Source organism: Anomaloglossus baeobatrachus, chromosome 4 (assembly GCF_048569485.1).
Source record: "Anomaloglossus baeobatrachus isolate aAnoBae1 chromosome 4, aAnoBae1.hap1, whole genome shotgun sequence".
NCBI classification, from domain to species: Eukaryota; Metazoa; Chordata; class Amphibia; order Anura; family Aromobatidae; genus Anomaloglossus; species Anomaloglossus baeobatrachus.
In genome coordinates this window covers 452,151,782-452,172,163 of record NC_134356.1, presented here as the reverse complement: position 1 = coordinate 452,172,163, position 20,382 = coordinate 452,151,782, and the positions used below count along the sequence as shown (strand labels likewise).

At 46.9% G+C, this 20,382-nt stretch overlaps 1 protein-coding gene across 6 annotated transcripts in view; it reads right to left on the bottom strand.

The window, feature by feature from the left end:
* The window catches only part of EDC3 (enhancer of mRNA decapping 3), a 49,683-nt gene extending 29,725 nt beyond the window's left edge, over positions 1 to 19,958 (bottom strand). The window contains exons 1-4 of one of the 6 annotated variants that reach the window (XM_075345608.1): positions 19,877 to 19,958; positions 16,957 to 17,152; positions 14,554 to 14,843; positions 980 to 1,036 (exon numbers count right to left, since the gene is read on the bottom strand). In XM_075345608.1, coding sequence (XP_075201723.1) covers positions 980 to 1,036; positions 14,554 to 14,843; positions 16,957 to 17,120 — 511 coding nt within the window. In that variant the 5' untranslated portion in view covers positions 17,121 to 17,152; positions 19,877 to 19,958. Of the gene's footprint in view, positions 1 to 979; positions 1,037 to 14,553; positions 14,844 to 16,956; positions 17,153 to 19,447; positions 19,487 to 19,608; positions 19,845 to 19,876 lie in introns of those variants that run through there. The other 5 variants (XM_075345613.1, XM_075345609.1, XM_075345611.1 and 2 more) reach the window with 5 other exon arrangements.
* Positions 19,959 to 20,382: the final 424 nt, after the last annotated feature.

The window sequence follows — 20,382 nt, the reverse complement described above, 5'->3', positions numbered from 1 at the left end:
GGCTAGTGAGGGTGACCTTGTCATCCACCAGCCGTGTCTGACCACACTAATTGCTCTTCTAGCTGAAATTTTAATGGACACTCACGAGTGTCCTTCAAATTAGGCCTCAATCTATATTACTGTTCATGGTTTTGGAATGGGATTTAGTGGACATGTGAACTTAGCCCACCACACACCGATCCTTGTTAGTCTAGGTTGTCACTCAATATGACCATGAATCATTATTATATCTATGGTCACAATGTAAAGATGCTGACCACAGATTTGGATAGTAGCTGGCTTTCCTTGTGTTTTTTTCTTGTACACGCTATTTCCTTGATGTAATAATATCCTATAGGAAAGGCTAAGGGTGAACAGTGGATGAAAGAGCTGAAGTGATCATCCGCACTTGGCTAACTCCGGGTCAATGTCAGAGACAAACAATTAGAATTACACCATTGTCTAGAATAGATATAAAACCACTTCAAACATTTGACAAAAAATAAAATAAAATCCCACTTCATATTGGTAGAATATGAACAAGCCCTTAGGAAGATAATCTTGGCAGTCATGACCTCCCTGTGCTGTGACCCAGTGATCTACCTTGGTGGAGCAGTTCTGCATCATTAATAAACTTTTATACTACTGGTCTTCTTGAGTTAAAGCACATATCTCTCATATACCCAAGACAATATACTGTTAACTGCACAACTTACAGAAAAGGTCAAGGAGATAAATATTGGAAAGTTGTCAGGAAGCAAAAAAAGAAAACGTCAAAGAAAGTTCCATATTGAGAGTCTGATAACACTGTGGGAACAAAGGTGAACTATGGCGCTAGGATCGGCTCTAGCACCAGGCTTTATCTTGTTTAAGGGGACATACTAATACATATGAAATCACTCTGCTTTTGCTACACAAAAGGGACATAAAACTCTAGGAACAAACATTTATCTATTCCAAACACTACAGAAGTCTGAATTCACCTAAGCAGCTAAAATACCTGCTGTATCCGCTTCCTGATTCCTCCCCACAGATTGTCCATGGCTTTTGGGAGGCGCTGCCAGCAAGGAATAGGGAGAAGAAATTAAATAAATACCAGGTCTTTCTAAACAAACTGGACAGTTATGGCATATTTTTTTATATGGGGGGAGGGGATGTAAAGTGCTCACAGTACCATCACCATTGTGTCATCACTACTCTGTAAATGGGAAACCTTAGCGTGTACACTGATCAGCCATAACATTGGTAGGTAACTGCATGAGATGGATTCTCTTGTCACAATGGCAATTGGCAAAGGATGGGATATCTTAGGCAGCAAAAAAACTGTCTGTTCTAGAAGTTTATGTTGGAAGTAAGAAAAGTGGGCTAACAGAAGGATCTGAGCGATGTTAAAAAAGGGCCAAGTCATGATGGAGACACTCTGATCCAGCTATTTTGCAAAAGACAGGTCTTGTGGGGTGTTTCTTGTAGGCACTGGTTTGTATCCTCAAATGTTATACAAGGAACCAGGAAACCAATGAGCAGGTGATGGCCGGCCAAGACTCCTTGATCCGCATAGGGAGCAAAGGCTAATCTGTATGATCTGAGCTTACAGGACAGTTTAAGAAAAAAAGAAAAAAAAAAGCCCAAGATTGTGCTCTCCATCCGAGTGCACACAAAAAAAAGTGATTAAGGCTATGTGCACACAGTGCGTTTTTCTCGGCGTTTTTGCGCGTTTTTCGGGTGCGTTTTTGGCCTCAAAACTGCATGACTTTGCTTCCCCAGCAAAGTCTATGAGTTTTCATTTTTCCTGTCCCCACACATCTGTTTTTTTATAGCTGCGTTTTTGTGGTGCCACAAAAGCGCAGCATGTCAATTATTCCCGCGTTTTTCACTGCGCTTTTCATCCATTGAGTTCAATGGGATGTTGAAAGACGCAATGAGAAACGCAAATAGCTGCGTTTTGGTGCGTTTCTAAGACCAAAAACGCAGCTATAAACGCAGGAGGTGGGTAGTAAAGTGACGTGTACAGGAAGAGGATTCCTTCTGTCAGTATATACAGAAGCGTGAATCCTTCTAGTACCGTCACCGTCGCTTCCATCTCCCGTCCTGTGCATGTATGCTGCCGTGCGGCGCCATGTCTGGGCGGGAGGTGGAAGCGGCTGCGAAAACAAAAGTTAACAGTAGAAAAGAAAAAAAAAAAAAAGTTATACTCACCTGTCTGCAGACTCCCGGTGCCATGCCCGCTCCCATCTCCTCTCACGGTATCGCCACCCCCGCTCCGGCTGTGTGCAGACGGCCGGGAAAGCTCCGATGGATGCAGGACCTGGCGATGGATCACCTGATGCAGTCACCTGACGCATCAGGTGATCGTAAGTATCGCGGTGACGCGGGCGCCCGGCCGGTATCAGCGGATGCGTCAGGAGACTTCATCCCTGATTACCGGCAGCTGCTGCAGCGATCGGACAGGATCAGACTCCCGCCCCATCGCTGCAGGAGCTGCCGGTAATCAGCACATAAGTGAGTATTTTTTTTTTTTTTTGCACCGATGCATCTGCTGATTGTATAAACGGCTTTTATACAATCAGCTGATGTGTGATGGGATTCAGGCACTTGATCCTGACACATCATCTGATCGCTTTGCCTTCCAGCAAACCGATCAGATGATATTGGATCCGGATTGGACGGCGCGGGACCCTGACCCAGGATTACTGCGGAGGAGGGGGGGGGTTCTTTATTTCAATAAAGATGGAGTCACTAATTGTGTTGTTTTATTTCTAATAAAAATATTTTTCTGTGTGTTGTGTTTTTTTTTTTTATCTTTACTAGAAATTCATGGTGGCCATGTCTAATATTGGCGTGACACCATGAATTTCGGGCTTAGGGCTAGCTGATAATATACAGCTAGCCCTAACTCCATTATTACCTAGCTAGCCACCCGGCATCAGGGCAGCTGAAAGAGTTGGATACAGCGCCAGAAGATGGCACTTCTATGAAAGCGCCATTTTCTGGGGTGGCTGCGGACTGCAATTCGCAGTGGGGGTGCCCAGAAAGCTTGGGCACCCTGCACTGTGGATTCCAATCCCCAGCTGCCTAGTTGTACCCGGCTGGACTCAAAAATTGTGCGAAGCTCACGTCATTTTTTTTTTTAAATTATTTCATGAAATAATTAAAAAAAAAAAAAAAAAAAGGGCTTCCCTATATTTTTGGTTCCCAGCCAGGTACAAATAGGCAGCTGGGGGTTGGGGGCAGCCTGTACCTGCCTGCTGTACCCAGCTAGCATACAAAAATATGGCGAAGCCCACGTCATTTTTTTTGTTTGGGGGGGGCAAAGAAATCCTGCATACAGTCCTGGAAGGAGGATGCTGAGCCTTGTAGTTCGACAGCTGCTGTCTGCTCTTCTGCATACACTAGTGGAGAATGAAGAACACATTGAAGAAGGAAATGACATCAGACCTTTTTTTTTTGTTCACTGATAAAAAACGCATAAAGACGCAGTGAGCAAAAACGCAGCAAAACGCAGCAAAAAAACGCACCAAATCGCGTGCGTTTTTTGCCACGTTTTTTCGCCGCAAGTGCATTTTTGTGCGTTTTTAGCGGCCAAAAACGCACAAAAACGCAGCGTCAAAAAGATGCACTGTGTGCACATAGCCTTAGCGTGTCACAAAACAGTGCATTAGGATACTGGTCTACTCTATACCCTCTCCAACAGGAGAGGGGTTCCCAAAACCATTCCCCTTCCTCAAAGCCAGACCGCCACACTGAGGGCCGCGACTGGGCCTTTCCCTGGCTTCGGCTACGGAAGGCTACTAATCGTGCTCCCAGCATCTGCCCTGGCTAAACCCAGGGGAGAACTGGGAGCCTCTGACTATCGACTCTCCTCCCAAGAGAAAGTAGATTCTGGGGGCCGTATTTCTCCCCCCCCAGACTTATCTCAAGAGGAACCAGTGAGGGGGACCACATCCTGACAAAATCCTAGTGACAACACACTCATACATGTAAAGTGTACACATAAAACAGTGAAAAATGATAAAGAAATACTGCCAGCTGGACCTTCAACCGGGAATTTAAAACTTCTGCTATCATTGTCATAAGGCTCGGAGTATGGGTGTGTGCTTAAATAAGTATGAAAATTAGCAGTGCTTAGTACAAATGTGCCGGAATTCAGATAGAGTTCCAACACCCAATGGATTAAAGGTCCAGTCACACTAAACAACTTACCAGCGATCCCAACAACGATAGGGATCGCTGGTAAGTTGCTAGGAGGTTGCTGGTGAGATGTCACACTGCGACGCTCCAGCGATCCCACCAGCAACCTGACCTGGTAGGGATCGCTGGAGCGTCGCTACACGAGTTGCTGGTGAGCTCACCAGCAACCAGTGACCAGCCCCCAGCGCCGCGTGGAAGATGCTGCGCTTGGTAACTAAGGTAAATATCGGGTAACCAACCCGATATTTACCTTGGTTACCAGCTCACAGCTACACGTGCAGAGAGCAGGGAGCAGCGCACACTAAGCGCTGGCTCCTTGCTCTCCTAGTTACAGCACACATCGGGTTAATTACCCGATGTGTACTGCAGCTACATGTGCACAGAGCAGGGAGCAGCGCACACCGCTTAGCACTGGCTCCCTGCTCTCCTAGCTACAGCACACATGGGGTTAATTACCGATGTGTGCTGCAGCTAAATGTGCACAGAGCAGGGAGCAGCGCACAATGCTAAGCACTGGCTCCTTGCTCTCCTAGCTACAGCACACATCGGGTTAATTAACCCGATGTGTCCTGCAGCTACATGTGCACACAGCAGGAGCCGGCACAGACAGTGAGAGCGGCGGAGGCTGGTATCAAAGGTAAATATCGGGTAACCAAGGACAGGGCTTCTTGGTTACCAGATGTTTACATTGGTTACCAGCCTCCACAGAAGCCGGCTCCTGCTGCCTGCACATTTAGTTGTTGCTGTCTTGCTGTCACACACAGCGATCTGTGCTTCACAGCGGGACAGCAACAACTAAAAAAAATGGCCCAGGACATTCAGCAACAACCAACGACCTCACAGCAGGGGCCGGGTTGTTGCTGGATGTCACACACAGCAACATCGCTAGCAACGTCACAAAAGTTGTTCGTTAGCAGCGATGTTGCTAGCGATGTTGCTTAGTGTGACAGGGCCTTTAAGCACCCCAGGGTCATCCCTCCTGTGGCACTTTGCACCTCAGGCTTGCAAACTTACCCAGTCTAATTGTGTCGATCTGGGGGGGGGGAATGGTTTCCACCGGAAGACTATATGAGCCACCCGGCGTTCCAACAAGCACAATTCACACTGAACAGTGCATTGATCTACCCAGACAGCAGGGCCTCAAAACTACCTTTTTGAACGATACTACACTTTATCTTTGCTTCTCGGTCTTTTGGCTATCTTACAGGACAGCTGTGATAAAAAAAAAAAAAAAAAAAAAAAAAATAACTCAAAGCTAGTACTGGCTATGATTGCAAACATACAGGACTGCTAAAGTCTTTCTGCCACGATACCACATGACACCTTCAGGACTCTGAGGCAATGCCATGAGAACTCAGTGCTGTTTTGGGAACAAAAAGGGAGACGAACACAAAATAGGGCAGGTAGGTTTAAAGGGAAACTGCCAGTCCAGATGTACATTACAATTGTGGAAAGAGAACCCCGGCACACTAATACTCCCAAAAGAAAATCATGCGACTGTTCATATGCAAAATTTCTTTTTATTGATCAAATTGTGCTATAAATTATGAAAAATGATTCGTCCAAACAAGTCGACGTTTCGGCTGTAGGCCTTCGTCAGACTGGACTTTATCACTGTTAGTATGACAATATGTAATCACATCAAGGCGTGTGCCAAGGACTAAACGGCGGAGGAAAATGCATCAATATGATATATACTGTTTATGAAGTATATATGACCATGCTGATAGTAAATTATAAAACCAAGGACTCTTATGCAGATGCAGGAAATGTCTGTGTCACTTGCTGTGCCACTGGGGATATTACCCCTAAGGGTTAATAGCAGGTTCCTGGACCTAACCTGAATTGCATATAAGAGGAGAATCGCTTTCCCTTTCCTAACAATTCACAGTCGGACTGTTGTGTAATCCTTATTCTGCAGATCAATGGGAGGGGTTATGACTGGAAACTGCTGGGGTGCAGACCAACGAATGGTAGAATTATAGATGAGCTCTATGTTCAGGTCAATACTATGCTAAATCACCGGTTAGACCGGAGAAGTCAGAGGCTGTCACCCTGATCATTTATCTGTAATGGCAAATTGGTGATACTACCCAGTAAAAGATATCTGGCCATTTATGTGCACTATCACCGGTAGAACCGGAATCAGAGGCCGTTTCCACACTGGTGCAGGACGTGCGGTCTGTGTGTTGAGGATCCTGCACCAGTGTGGAAACGGCCTCTGATGATTCCGGTTCTACCGGTGATAGTGCACATAAACGGCCAGATATCTTTTACTGGGTAATATCACCAATTTGCCATTACAGATAAATGATCAGGGTGACAGCCTCTGACTTCTCCGGTCTAACCGGTGATTTAGCATAGTATTGACCTGAACATAGAGCTCATCTATAATTCTACCATTCGTTGGTCTGCACCCCAGCAGTTTCCAGTCATAACCCCTCCCACTGATCTGCAGAATAAGGATTACACAACAGTCCGACTGTGAATTGTTAGGAAAGGGAAAGCGATTCTCCTCTTATATGCAATTCACGTTAGGTCCAGGAACCTGCTATTAACCCTTAGGGGTAATATCCCCAGTGGCACAGCAAGTGACACAGACATTTCCTGCATCTGCATAAGAGTCCTTGGTTTTATAATTCACTATCAGCATGGTCATATATACTTCATAAACAGTATATATCATATTGATGCATTTTCCTCCGCCGTTTAGTCCTTGGCACACGCCTTGATGTGATTATCACTGTTAGTATGACAATATGTAAAGTCCAGTCTGACGAAGGCCTACAGCCGAAACGTCGACTTGTTTGGACGAATCATTTTTCATAATTTATAGCACAATTTGATCAATAAAGAAGGGAATTTTGTTTACTTACCGTAAATTCCTTTTCTTCTAGCTCCAATTGGGAGACCCAGACAATTGGGTGTATAGCTATTGCCTCTGGAGGCCACACAAAGTATTACACTTAAAAGTGTAAGGCCCCTCCCCTTCTGGCTATACACCCCCAGTGGGATCACTGGCTCACCAGTTTTAGTGCCAAAGCAAGAAGGAGGAAAGCCAATAACTGGTTTAAAGACCAATTCAATCCGAGGAAACATCGGAGAACTGAACCATACCACATGAACAACATGTGTACCCGAAAAAAACAGAAAAACCCCGAGAAAACAGGGCGGGTGCTGGGTCTCCCAATTGGAGCTAGAAGAAAAGGAATTTACGGTAAGTAAACAAAATTCCCTTCTTCTTTGTCGCTCCATTGGGAGACCCAGACAATTGGGATGTCCAAAAGCAATCCCTGGGTGGGTAAAAGAATACCTCATGATAGGGCCGTCAAACGGCCCTCTCCTACAGGTGGCCAACCGCCGCCTGAATGACTTATCTACCTAGGCTGGCGTCTGCCGAAGCGTAGGTATGCATCTGATAATGCTTGGTAAAAGTAAGTAGACTCGACCAGGTGGGTGCCTGACACACCTGCTGAGCCGTAGCCTGGTGCCGTAATGCCCAGGATGCACCCACGGCTCTGGTAGAATGGGCCTTCGGCCTTGAGAGAACCAGAAGCCCAGTAGAACTGTAGGTTTCAAGAATTGGTTCCTCGAGCCCCCGAGCAAGGGTGGATCTGGAAGCTTGCGACTGTTTACGCCGACCAGCGACAAGGACAAAGAGTGCATCCGGGTGGCGCAGGAGCGCCATGCGGGAAGTAGAACCTGAGTGCTCTCACCAGAACCAACAGATGCAAATCTTTCTGAAATTGATGGACTGGACGAGGACACAAAGAAGGTGAGGTGATATCCTGATTGATATGAAAATGGGATACCACCTTAGGGAGAAATTCCGGAACCGGACGCAGAACTACCCTGTCCTGGTGAAGGACCAGGAAGGGAGTTTGTATGAGAGCGTTGCTAGCTCGGAAACTCTCCTAAGAGACGAGACCGTTACTAGAAGGCCACTTCCCGTGAAAAACGGGAAGGGAGACATCCTTCAAAGGCTCGAAAGGCGGCATCTGGAGAGCAATTAGAACCTTGTTCAGATCTCAGGGCTCTAACGGCCGCTTGTACGGAGTGCTGAGAAGACAAACTCCCCGTAGGAACGTGCGTACCTGAGGAAGTCGTCGTTTCTGAAAAAATACAGATAGCGCTGAGACTTGTCCCTAAAGGGAACTGAGCGACAACCCATTTTCCTACCTAGATTGCAGGAAGGAAGGAAACATAGACGATGCAACCGGCCAGGGAGAAACACCCTGCGCCGAGCACCGAGATAAGAACATCTTCCACGTCCTGTGGTCAATCTTGGCGGACGTTGGTATGCTAGCCTGTCTCATGGTGGCAACCACGTCCTGAGGTAATCCTGACGACACTAGGTTCCAGGACTCAATGCCACACCATCCGGTTGAGGGCCGTAGAATCCAAATGGAAGAATGGCCCTTGAGACAGCCAGTCTGATTGGTCTGGTAGTGCCCCCGGTTAGCCTACCGTGAGGCACCACAGAACCGAGTACCACAACATCCTCGGCCAATTTGTAGCGACGAGGATGGCGCGGCCGCAGTCGGTCTTGATCTAGCGCAGTACTCTGGGCAACAATGCCAGAGGTGGCACCTAAGGTAGCTGGAACTGCGACCAATGCTGAACTAAGGCGTTTGCCGTCAGAGCTCGATGATTGTGAAACCGTGCCATGAAGCTGGCACATTGTTGTTGTGCCGTGACGCCATTAGATCGACGTCCGGCCTCTGTCAGCGGCGCCAGATCTCCTGAAACCCGTCCGGGTGAGGAGACCATACTCTTTCGGCCACACCTCAGCGACTTAGGAAGTCAGCTTCCTAGTTTCCACACTTGGGATGTGAATTGTGGATATGGTGGATGCCGTGTCTTCCACCCACATCAGAACCTGCCGGACTTCCTGGAAGGCTTGCCGGTTGCGCGTTCTTCCTTGGTGGTTGATGTATGCCACCGCTGTGGAGCTGTCCGACTGAAGTCGGATATGCTTGCTTTCCAGCCGCTGTTGGAAGGATTGTAGGGCAAGATACACTGCTCTGTGTTCAAGAACATTGATCTGAAGAGTGGACTCTTGCTGAGTCCACGTACCCTGAGCGCTGTAGTGGAGAAAAACTGCTCCCCACCCTGATAGACTCGCGTCTGTCGTAACTATCGCCCAGGACGGGGATAGGAAGGACCTTCTTTTTGACCAAGAGGTGAGAAGAAGCCACCACCGTAGAGATTCCTTGGCCGCCTGAGAAGAACGACGACTCTGTTGAGGGACGTCGACTCCTCGTCCCATTGGCGGAGAATGTCCCATTGTAGTGGACGCAGTAAAACTGCACGAAAGGAACTGCCTCCATTGCTACCATCTTACGTAGGAAGTGCATGAGGCGTGTCAATGTGTGCGACTGGTTCTTAAAGAAGAGCTTGCAGCCCGTAGTGAATGCTGTTTGTCTAGCGGCAGCTTCACTATCGCTGAGAGAGTAAGAAACTCTATGCCTAGATATGTTATCGATAGGGTCGGGGTCGGATCTGACTTTAAAAAGTTGATGATCCACCCAAAACTCTAGAGAGTCTCCAGCGCAACGTTCGGGCAGTGTTGGCATGTTTCCTAAGAGAGTGCCTTGACAAGTAGATCGTCTAAATACGGGACCACAGAGTGACCCTGAGAGTGCAGGACTGTGACTACTGCTGCCCTGACCTTGGCGAAGACCAGTTGGACTGTCGCTAGCCGGAAGGTAGAGCTACGAACAGAGGGTGTTCGTCTCCTATAACGAAGCGTAGAAACGCTAGTGCTCTGGATCAATCGGCACGTGTGGATAAGCATCCTTGATGCCTAATGATGCTAGGAAATATCCTTGGGACCTTGAGGCGATGACATGGCGGAGGGATTCCATCCGGAACCGCCTGGTGTCCACGAGCTTGCTGAGCATTTTTAGATCCAGAACGGGACGGAACGGCCCGTTGTTATAGGTACCGCAAAGAATTTGGGGTAAAAACCGTGACCTTGTTCCTGAAGAGGAACGGGGGTCATCACTCTTTCTGCCTATAGAGTGCACCCTGTTTGCAGAAGAGCAGCGGCCCGGCCGGGAGGTGGAGAAATTCTGAAGAATCGAGTTGGAGGACGAGAAGTGAGCTCTATCCTGTACCCGTGAGACAGAATGTCTCACACTCAATGGTCATTGACCTATGGCAGCTAAATATCGCCAAGGCGGGAGAGCCTGCTACCGACCGAGGCCGCAAGTCATGAGGAAGCCGCCTTGGAAGCGGGTTTTCCGACTGTCGCTTTTTTGGGCGAGACTGAGCCCGCTAAGAATCTTAGCTCCTCTGATCCTTTTGAGTCCACCTTGGACGAGGAAAAATGGGACCTGCCCGAGCCTCGAAAAGGCCGAAAACCCCGACTGCCTCTTGCTCTGTTGGGGTTTGTTGTGTCCGGGCTGAGGAAAGGATGAATCCTTACCCCTGGACTGTTTGATGGTTACATCCAACGCTCACCAAACAGTCGGTCAGCAGAAAAAGGCAACTGGTTAGGCAACCTTTTTTGGAAGCAGAATCTGCCTTCCATTCACTTAACGAGCAGACCAGGCTCTGCTTAAAAACACGGAGTAGCGGAGGCTACCGCCGCACGGTTCGCAGAGTCCAGGACAACCTGAATCGCGTAAGAAACAAATGCAGACATTTGAGAGGTTAAGGATGCCACCTGCGGCACAGATGTACGTGTAACCGTGTCAATCTGTGTAAGACAAGCTGAAATAGCTTGGAGTGCCCCAAGGGAGAGAATGCCGGAGCCAACGGTGCGCCGACAGCCTCATAGATGGCTTTCGACCAGAGATCCATCTGTCTGTCAGTGGCATCTTTGAGTTTGCAGTTCCATCTCCCACTGCAACTATGGATCTAGCTACAAGCCTGGAGATTGGAGGATGCCGCTCGGGACATTGGGTCCAGTCCTTGACCAAGTCAGGGGACAGGGATAGCGTGTATCCTAAGCCGTTTGGAGAAGCGCATATCTGGATAAGCGTGGTGTTCCTGGACTGCCTCTCTGAAGGCAGAGTGGTCCAGAAAAATACGTGAAGCTGACTCCTCCACTGGAGGAGTTGTGAGAAATAACCCACATTCTATAGATGGACGCTATAAGATTATTTACTATGGCGTCACAATCAGGTGTATCCAGATTGAGAGCGGTCTCAGGATCAGAATCCTGAGCCGCTACTTCCGCCTCATTACACAGCGAGTCCTTCTGTTAGGACCCTGATGAAACCGAGGCCGCTCATAGCGAGCCCACTTAGGCTGTCTGGGACTGACGTCCGTGCAGAGCCGTGACTCTGGGATGCGTGTGACATTCCCGGAGCTGTTAGTTATTCACACTGAGGGGGGCCATGGATCAATGATTCAACAGTGCCCATATTGTGAGAGACATGTCCGGACTGCTAGGCTTCTAGTATCATAGCCATAGTCTCAGAAAAACTGTCAGTAAATACTGCAGACACCGTCCTCATCCCCTGGCCATTAGTGCATACAATGGGAGTCTATGTACCTGCCGGCCGTATAGCCGTACATGCTGTACCAGCTGTATAGAAAAACATGTGGTTCTGCACCTTTGTTTTACACAGAGAATATGCTGATAACTCCTCCGCATAATCCAGGAGGGTATATACAACGTGCGACCAAACAGTGCAATGTATATAGTACAAGCATATCTATAAGTGCACTTCTGCACTAGTGGGGTTAGCACCACAGGTGCTGCTTAACGCCTGTTACAGCGATTGTGTGACTATCAGAATGCCAGGGTCTTCCACACTTGTCTCTGTATCGTACAGAAACTGACACTAATGGCTGCCGGTGTCCTTGTAGAGAAGGAAGCCGTGGGCGTGCCTGAGAAAGTGCGGGAATCCGGATTCACAGTGCACACAGTGAGAGGGGTGGAGTATGCAAAACATACTCCAGCTCTCAGCTCTGCTCTATGCAGCGTCACGCCCCTACCCTGACTGTCAGGGCTGTGGGCGGTAACGAAGGGAGACTAGGCCCAGAAGCCGGGGACTCGAGTTAACAGCGCGGCCGCCGTAAAAGCGCGGGCCGCGCTGAAGTCCCCGGCGCACCACAAGTGCCAGCCGCGCCGCAGTCCCAGCGGCCGACGCGACCGCCCTAGAAGTGGCCAGCGTCCCGCCCCTCTCCTGACTGGCAGGTCTGGGGGCGGGAACGAACTAAAGCAGGCCGCAAAAGCCGGGGACTCGAGTTATCAGCGCGGCCGCCGTAAAAGCGCGGGCCGCGCTGAAGTCCCCGGCGCACTACAAGTGCCAGCCGCGCCGCTGTTCCAGCGGCCGGCGCGCCCGAGTCCTAGACGTGGGCAGCGTCCCGCCCCTCTCCTGACTGGCAGGTCTGGGGGCGGGAACGAACGGAAGCAGGCCGCAAAAGCCGGGGACTGTAGTTATCAGCGCGGCCGCCGTAAAAGCGCAGGCCGCGCTGAAGTCCCCGGCGCACTACAAGTGCCAGCCGTGCCGCAGTCCCAGCGGCCGGCGCGGCCGAGTCCCATAAGTGTGCCTGCTTCAGCTAAGCTGAATGAGGCTATGGCACAGGCGCCGCAGCGCTGATGTCCCCCGGCGCACTACAACACCCAGCATGCTGCGGTGTGAGCGCCAAATGCACGGGGACACAGAGTACCTTGAGGAAGCAGGGCCATGTCCCTGATGTACTCCGCTCCATCCAGCATCTTCTCCAGGGGCTGTAGATGGAGCACGGTCTCAGTGCCTGGAGACCGGTAAATCCCACTTCACCCAGAGCCCTGTAAAAAGGGATGGGGAAGGAATCAGCATGTGGGCTCCTGCCGCCGTACCCGCAATGGGTACCTCAACCTTACAAACACCTCCGACATACAGTGGGGTGAGAAGGGAGCATGCTGGGGACACTATATGTGTCCTCTTTTCTTCCATCCGACATAGTCAGCAGCTGCTGCTGACTAAAAAGTGGAGCTATGCGTGGATGTGTTGCCTCCTTCGCACAAAGCACAAAACTGGTGAGCCAGTGATCCCACTGGGGGTGTATAGCCAGAAGGGGAGGGGCCTTACACTTTTAAGTGTAATACTTTGTGTGGCCTCCAGAGGCAATAGCTATACACCCAATTGTCTGGGTCTCCCAATGGAGCGACAAAGAAAAGAAATTTGCATATGAACAGTCGCATGATTTTCTTTTGGGAGTATTAGTGTGCCGGGGTTCTCTTTCCACAATTGTCTGTTTTTTCCCCTGAGCACCTATATATCGGTGACGCAGAGCTTCTCTCCTATTGCTTCAGATGTACATTACAAACTGACCAGCCTCATCAGGAAAGGGGCAACAAGAAAAATAAAGTATGCATGCACAGGTTTATGTTCAGCAGGCTCCAGGTAAGCCAACAATGCTAATCAACATATGAGGCGGCTGGATGCTAAATAAGTGGGTGGAACAGCGCACACAGGCATTGAGCCACACCAAGGGTGCAAAAAGCAAGTTAGTTTGCATATTGAAATACGGCTTTTGAGGCGACGAATCAGGAATGCATTTAAAAAGTAAAAACAGTTGTTTTCATTGTTGCACCATCCCTTATAATGCTATGTGTTCAGTTTGAAATGTAGATTGTGCGGGCAGCCTTCCTTAATGGTATGGCTGATCCATGTAAATTTAATTGAAAACATGCAGCCTGGGTTGGCTCAGTGAAAAATGTGGACATTTAACTTTAATACTTGCTTAAAGGGATATGTTAGTCTGCAAATAATGGCTATTTGCAGCATACTGTAAAGTAATGCAATATTAATTCCTTGCAGTGTAAAAGATCTCTGCTTACAGTCATTTAATAGCAGTCATCACGGTACATACTATGTATGTCAGAACTGCATAATGTAGAAAGCCAATCACATCAGAATATGTCTATATTTATGGCATGAAATTAAAAGAAGGCTGTGACTAAACGAATGTGAGGAAGTGATACAAACAATATTGGAATTTTAGTTTTTAGACTTTCCAATATATTTTTACCATGAATATGATAATTTGGTACTTTTAAAAAAAGAGAACTTCCACCATGGAACTTTAGAAAATGTTATGAATGATCTAGTGTAGAACTTGATTTAGAGTAAGGGGATCCTAGAGTACATAATCATTGGTAAAAAAAAAAGCTCCCTTCAGTAATTAGAACAATACAATACTGTACTCGCATGTCAAAAGGTTGAAGATAAATGTGGACAGAAGACTGAATATAACGTGAAATGGTGAGGGCAACAAAAACCATTGAGGAAATATGACATTGAAATAGATTAGACAAATACAAGTAGAAAGAATATGAAAGGGGAGTTCTGGTGAACAGATATTCATCTACAATTAATGTTTTTCTTAAAATCTATCCACTCATGATTAAATGACATTACTCCTATTCATGTCAGTACTCACATGAGTTGTGCCTACGGCGAAAATTCTTAGGCTGGTTAAGGCCTTCATTTTGTCTGTCCACGTAACTTTTTGAGCAGGGCTGTGGGGATGTGCCTACAGAATCATTGCTCCTTGCATCTGACCTGCGAGGGATGTTCTGGACATTACTTGTCTCTATTGGCCGTGGCTTTGCTGTACCATTTATGTAGTCTGTGTTCATACCCGTTGTGTTCTCCGGTAGCTGGTTAATTGTCTGTCGTCTGCTATCTACAGGTATCTCCAAAATCTTCAGCTCTACAATGTCCCCTGCCCTAGATAAAAAATAAAATAAAAAAAAAAAAAATCTGATTAAACATGTATACATAAATGGCTTAGGATACGTACATCATTGCACTGTTGTACACGGATACCTTTTTACAGCCATCAAATTATTCCAGGTGCATTGCTATTTTTTATGTATTACACATCTTACAATTTATTAGATGTGATAAAGTTTGAGGGTTTAAATAGCTATTTTAAAACTGAGCCTTAACTTTTTCAAATCTTGCTACAATCACAGTGTACACACAAGTGTATTTTAGGCTGCGTTACCATCACAAATGATCATACAGTCGGGTGTCTCTGAACAGTCACAAAAATGTATTCAGACGTTACTCCAACTAAGCTGAATGAGGCAAACAGAGGCCAAAGCCCCACAATACACACTACTGTCTTGACAGCTGCTGGACACACGATGGTATAGCCAACAGTTATCACTCAACTTCTCTATACACAGCCCAGCATTCCTATGTTACCTAGAACAGAGCCCAACTCCTTCATACACAGCCCAGAGTTCCTTTGTTCCCTATTATAGAGCCCAACTCCTCCACACACAGCCGAGCATTCCTATGTTCTCTATTATAGAGCCCAACTCCTCCATACACAGCCCAGAGTTCCTTTGTTCCCTATTATAGAGCCCAACTCCTCCACACACAGCCGAGCATTCCTATGTTCTCTATTATAGAGCCCAACTCCTCCATACACAGCCCAGAGTTCCTTTGTTCCCTATTATAGAGCCCAACTCCTCCATACACAGCCGAGCATTCCTATGTTCTCTATAATAGAGCCCAAATCATCCACAGCCGAGCATTCTTATGTTACCTAGAACAGAGCCCAAATCCTCTATACACAGCCGAGCATTCCTATGTTATCTATAACAGTGCCGCTGACAGTCCTCTGGCAATGACTTATAACTAAGAAAAAAAACTAAATGCAAATAACTAAAAGAAATGCAGGATTTGAAATGCTGGATCCTTCTCTCCCCTAACATCATCTGTCAGGAGAGAGTTGGCAGGCAACCATGTACATTAGACTGAGCCCTGATATCTGTGTAGGAGGCCAATATTCGTCTAATAGGCCTTCAGATATGAAGCTTAACTCGTTTAACCTCCTTTCCGACATTATCCATCTTTCTAAACGGACACAATAGTATGGTAGACTACAATTATGCGTACTGCAAAACAAAACGCCACCGCAGGAAAAGAGGTTGAAAAGTCAGTTTACATGTACCAACGGCCACCATGATAGGAAATCCCACATTTCTCAATACAAGATGCAGCTGTCAGTCAAACTCGGTGTGGATGATGAATACACCTGGGCTGATGAGCTCTCATGCTATAGATGGAATCATAAAATGCTCATTTTAATATCAGGTTTTTACAGCTATCTTGACATGGGTTTTCAAAGTAAGTACACTAGCCTCATCAAGTCTGACAGGTCTATATAATAATGCATAGAGTTGGTGTTGAGAAAGATGACAGGCTGGCTTTACATTGGCTGTTCAGTGCCTCTCAATTTTGCAACTGAAGATGACCAGTGCAGATGAGGTCATGTCCCCAAGTACCTGCTGTGAGGGCACATGATGGACAAGCATCAGCATCGCTCACAATATCTGCATAGAAATATTTATTGTTAAAATCTCATACTTTACTACACTTATTTTCACCTGTAAATAAGAACAGAAAATCTGCAGTTAATACTCTATGAATGTCTTCTTAGGATTTTCTCTGCAGTGGGTGGATGACAACTCGCACAATCTCCACCACAATGCTGGCACTGTAGTATGCTGTAGATTTTCAGCCCGGACTCATTTTCAGTAAAGTCTAATTTTGTTTGTACATGTGCCCTGTGAAGTGCTGTGGCATAAGCTTTCTCTTAAATGCAGAAAGATTAATATAATTGTGTGAATGATTTAGTGTGGATTAATAGGCCATCTTGTTAATGGAAAATAACCTCTGCATGTACAAATTACCTACCTCCTTTCCACACCATTTACCACAATGAGTGAATTTACCCTCCCATATAGTTTTTTTTTTACTGGTCACATACACTGAAAAATATTGTAACCAAATGCAGAAGCCTAGGACAAAAGAGGTGACAACTAACCTGAATGTAACCTCTGGAACGAGGCACTTAACTCCATTGTGGAAGGGCTGCGTGAGTGATATTGTCTGATTGAGCTGATCAACAGCAGATACACGGCCTTGGTACACTCCAAGGATGTCTCCACAATTTATGGATACAATGCTCCCCAGCCAATCTCCTGCCATAGTTCAGGCTCAGATTATCCAAAATGCTATTCCTGGAAAAGAAAATAAAAGTTTGTAAGTGTCACATAGAAAAGAGGTGAAAGGGCACATTATCACATGTAAAGGCATGATAACGGACCACAGTCAACGTTTTACCACACCAAAGATGTGAACAAGAGTTCTTCTCTTAATTATTACATATAACAAATGAATTCAGCCACACAGGTTTTTATGGCATTAGTAGTATTACTGAACCAAGCCTATTCTTCAAGTTTAGGTGCCAATAAAAGCTATTATGCCCTGTGCACACACTGCGTTTTTTGCAGCGGTTTTTGCTGCAGAAAAGGTGTGGTTTTTGTTCATAATGTTCATGCAGTCCTTCCCCAGAAAAATCTATGAGAAATCCAAAATGCTGTGCGCACACTGCGTTTTTTTCCCTACAGTTTTTGCTGCAGAATTTCTGCAGCAAAAAGAAGCAGCATGTCACTTTTTTCCGCAGGTACCTGCGGTTTTGCCATTGAGAAATGGTTAAAGACCGAGGGGACAAAATCGCGGAAAATCAGCACCAAAACCGCATGCGGATTTTGGGTGCGTTTTCTTGCCGCAGGTGCGGAATTCTGCCAGAGGGTGCGGATTTTGCTTAAGAAACTCATCTACCCAGTGCGCATAGACCCTTAAAGTGTATCAGTCACTATTTCTCTGCAGTATTTATGATATATTCTTTTAGGAGAACATTATTGCCTCAGAGTTACTTCGTTACACAATTTATTTTTTTTAACAAAAAAAAAAAAATATACATTTTCATGTGCACTTTCCTCAGGCAGAGAGCTAGTGTGTAAATATAAAATATAGCATAAAGACAATTACAAAGAAACAGTCAGCAGATAATTGCTTCCTGTGATTTACTTTATTTAAACACATCACTAAAATCAGAAGTCCCTTGGCTGCCAGCTAATGTGCTACAGCATCAAAGCTAAGAATTATTGGAGTGGTGCCGACGGGTGCACGTGGATCTTCTCAATTGGCCCCTTTCCATCAGGGCTCATTCAGACATCCGATATTCTCGTACACATGTAGTCTGTGGTGCTAGCTGATGGCTTTCTATGTTGCACAGACCGAAAGGTCTGTGGAAAATTGCAGAGACAATTCAAATTTTGATTTAAGAGTTGGATCAAAATCAGCAATGCCAAGTCTGTGGGTCTATGAAACAACATAGTGTGTGAAAATCAGACCACAGTCTATCAGAAAGGACAAGGTGAAGAAACGTTTCTTTTTTGTTTCTTCACCACGTTAGAAAAAGAAAAAAAAATAGATTCAGAACACTGATCAAAATTATGCAGGAACACTCGTGTCCAATCAGTTCATCTATAGTCCGGCAATCACTCAACAAATGAGCAAAACGCTCGTTCATTCAGTGCGATCATTTTTATGCAAGCTTAAAACTCTTTATTGGCAGCAAACATGGTGTTCTATGTGCACAGACCGATTGTGTCAATAATCACTGTGCCCATAAAACATTTGTCGGCCTGTCTAAGTAGGCCACTAAAGCGTCACCCCAGCAGGGGTTTTTGTTTTTTTTTATTATATCGCTGAAGTGGTGCTTTAAATGCAAGACCATTGGCCGATACTTACCTTCCAGCGGCTTCGCCCGCCATTACCGCTACTCCGTTGATTAGTGACCTGCCAGCAGATCCAGTGTTTGCTGGAGTACGCCGGAGGTAAAGAAAATCAATACATCTCTGAGAACTGGGCAGGACCACTAAAAATTATTCACAAGCAGTCATTTTTACCACATTGCACAGATTTAATTCAGGAGGAATCACAATGTTAATTAGCTAATGAAAAATCTAGAAATACAGTAGGTGGGCTAAAAAGACATACAAAACTGTGCAATATGACATCACATGATTATGGTAGACATTGACTCCGGCCCACGCTCATACGATTTGTAGTCACTTAAGTTGACCCATCACTGCACCAGAATGTAAACATAAGAAGATTACTTAAAGAAATGTACATTCAAAATAATCACATTTCTGGAGCCCCGCGCGCCCCCTTCCGCGCCCCTAGGAGGCGGCCGCGCGCCCCCTTCCGCGCCCCTAGGAGGCGGCCGCGCGCCCCCTTCCGCGCCCCCCTTCCGTGCCCCTAGGAGGCGGCCGCGCGCACCCTTCCGCGCCCCCCTTCCGTGCCCCTAGGAGGCGGCCGCGCGCGCCCTTCCGCGCCCCTATTCACATTGTTGGTCCATTACATGAGCAGAACACAACTTACAGCAACCATGGATTGGTTGTATGAATAAAACCTTTGGTGCTCCATGTGCATAATGGGGCTGTCGGATTTGTGCATTTTACCTGACAGAATACTGCAGCACGCAGAGGAACGTGACAGAGCCTCTAACGCAATCCCAGCCTTAGATGAGTAGCTGTATCCGTGCAGGGTGATGATTCCCACAGCAGAGGTTGTCACCACTTTCCAAGGCTCAAGAATGGAACTGCAGGTTACAAAGACTCACCACTCAGGGCCGTAGAGAAGTGGCGCGCTCTTCCGGGGGAGAACTGGTGGGCGGCAGGAACGTAAACCAACGGTCTCCAGGAACAATGCCACAGACGCGGGCAGCAGACGGGTCACTGCACAGCTCCTCAGCACCACAGAGAGCGGCAGGCAGGAGGAACCACGGCCCTGTGCGAGCACACACAGCGGGGAGAGCGGCCGGTGCCGGCGGACAGTGCGGGGCCAGAATTATATCAAACACGACAACACAATTTTGAACACAAACTCACCTTCCGCTACACAGAAGTCTCCAACATAAGCTTCCGTTTCCGGTTACCCGCATTTCGTGACGTCACTGCCGGTTTAGTAAAGCATGTGGATTGTTGCTATGGAAACGAAGGGGTAAAGCGTCTCAGCCCGTAGTCCCCTGCTGTCATGCGCTGTATGAGGCAGAGCACAGGGATTTTCCTGATTGTGTGCTGTGTCTCCTCATGGAGTTAATGGCTTCCAGTGGCTGTAGCCGAATGATAAAACCTCATGAGGGAGAATTTAGGAGGCTATGTTCACACACTGCATCTCTGTGTTTTTGAGGTCACACACATGCACCTAGATGCATGCATTTCCTTCTCCCAGCAAAGCCTAGGAGATTTCTATGTTGCTGTCCACACTGTGCATCTTTTTTTGGCTGCATCTTGGCTACATTTTTGAAGATGGAGCATGTCAACTCTTTTTTTCCAGCGTTTTTGAGCCCTTTCAGTCAATAGATTTGACTTATCGCTTTGGGCAAAATGCGTTA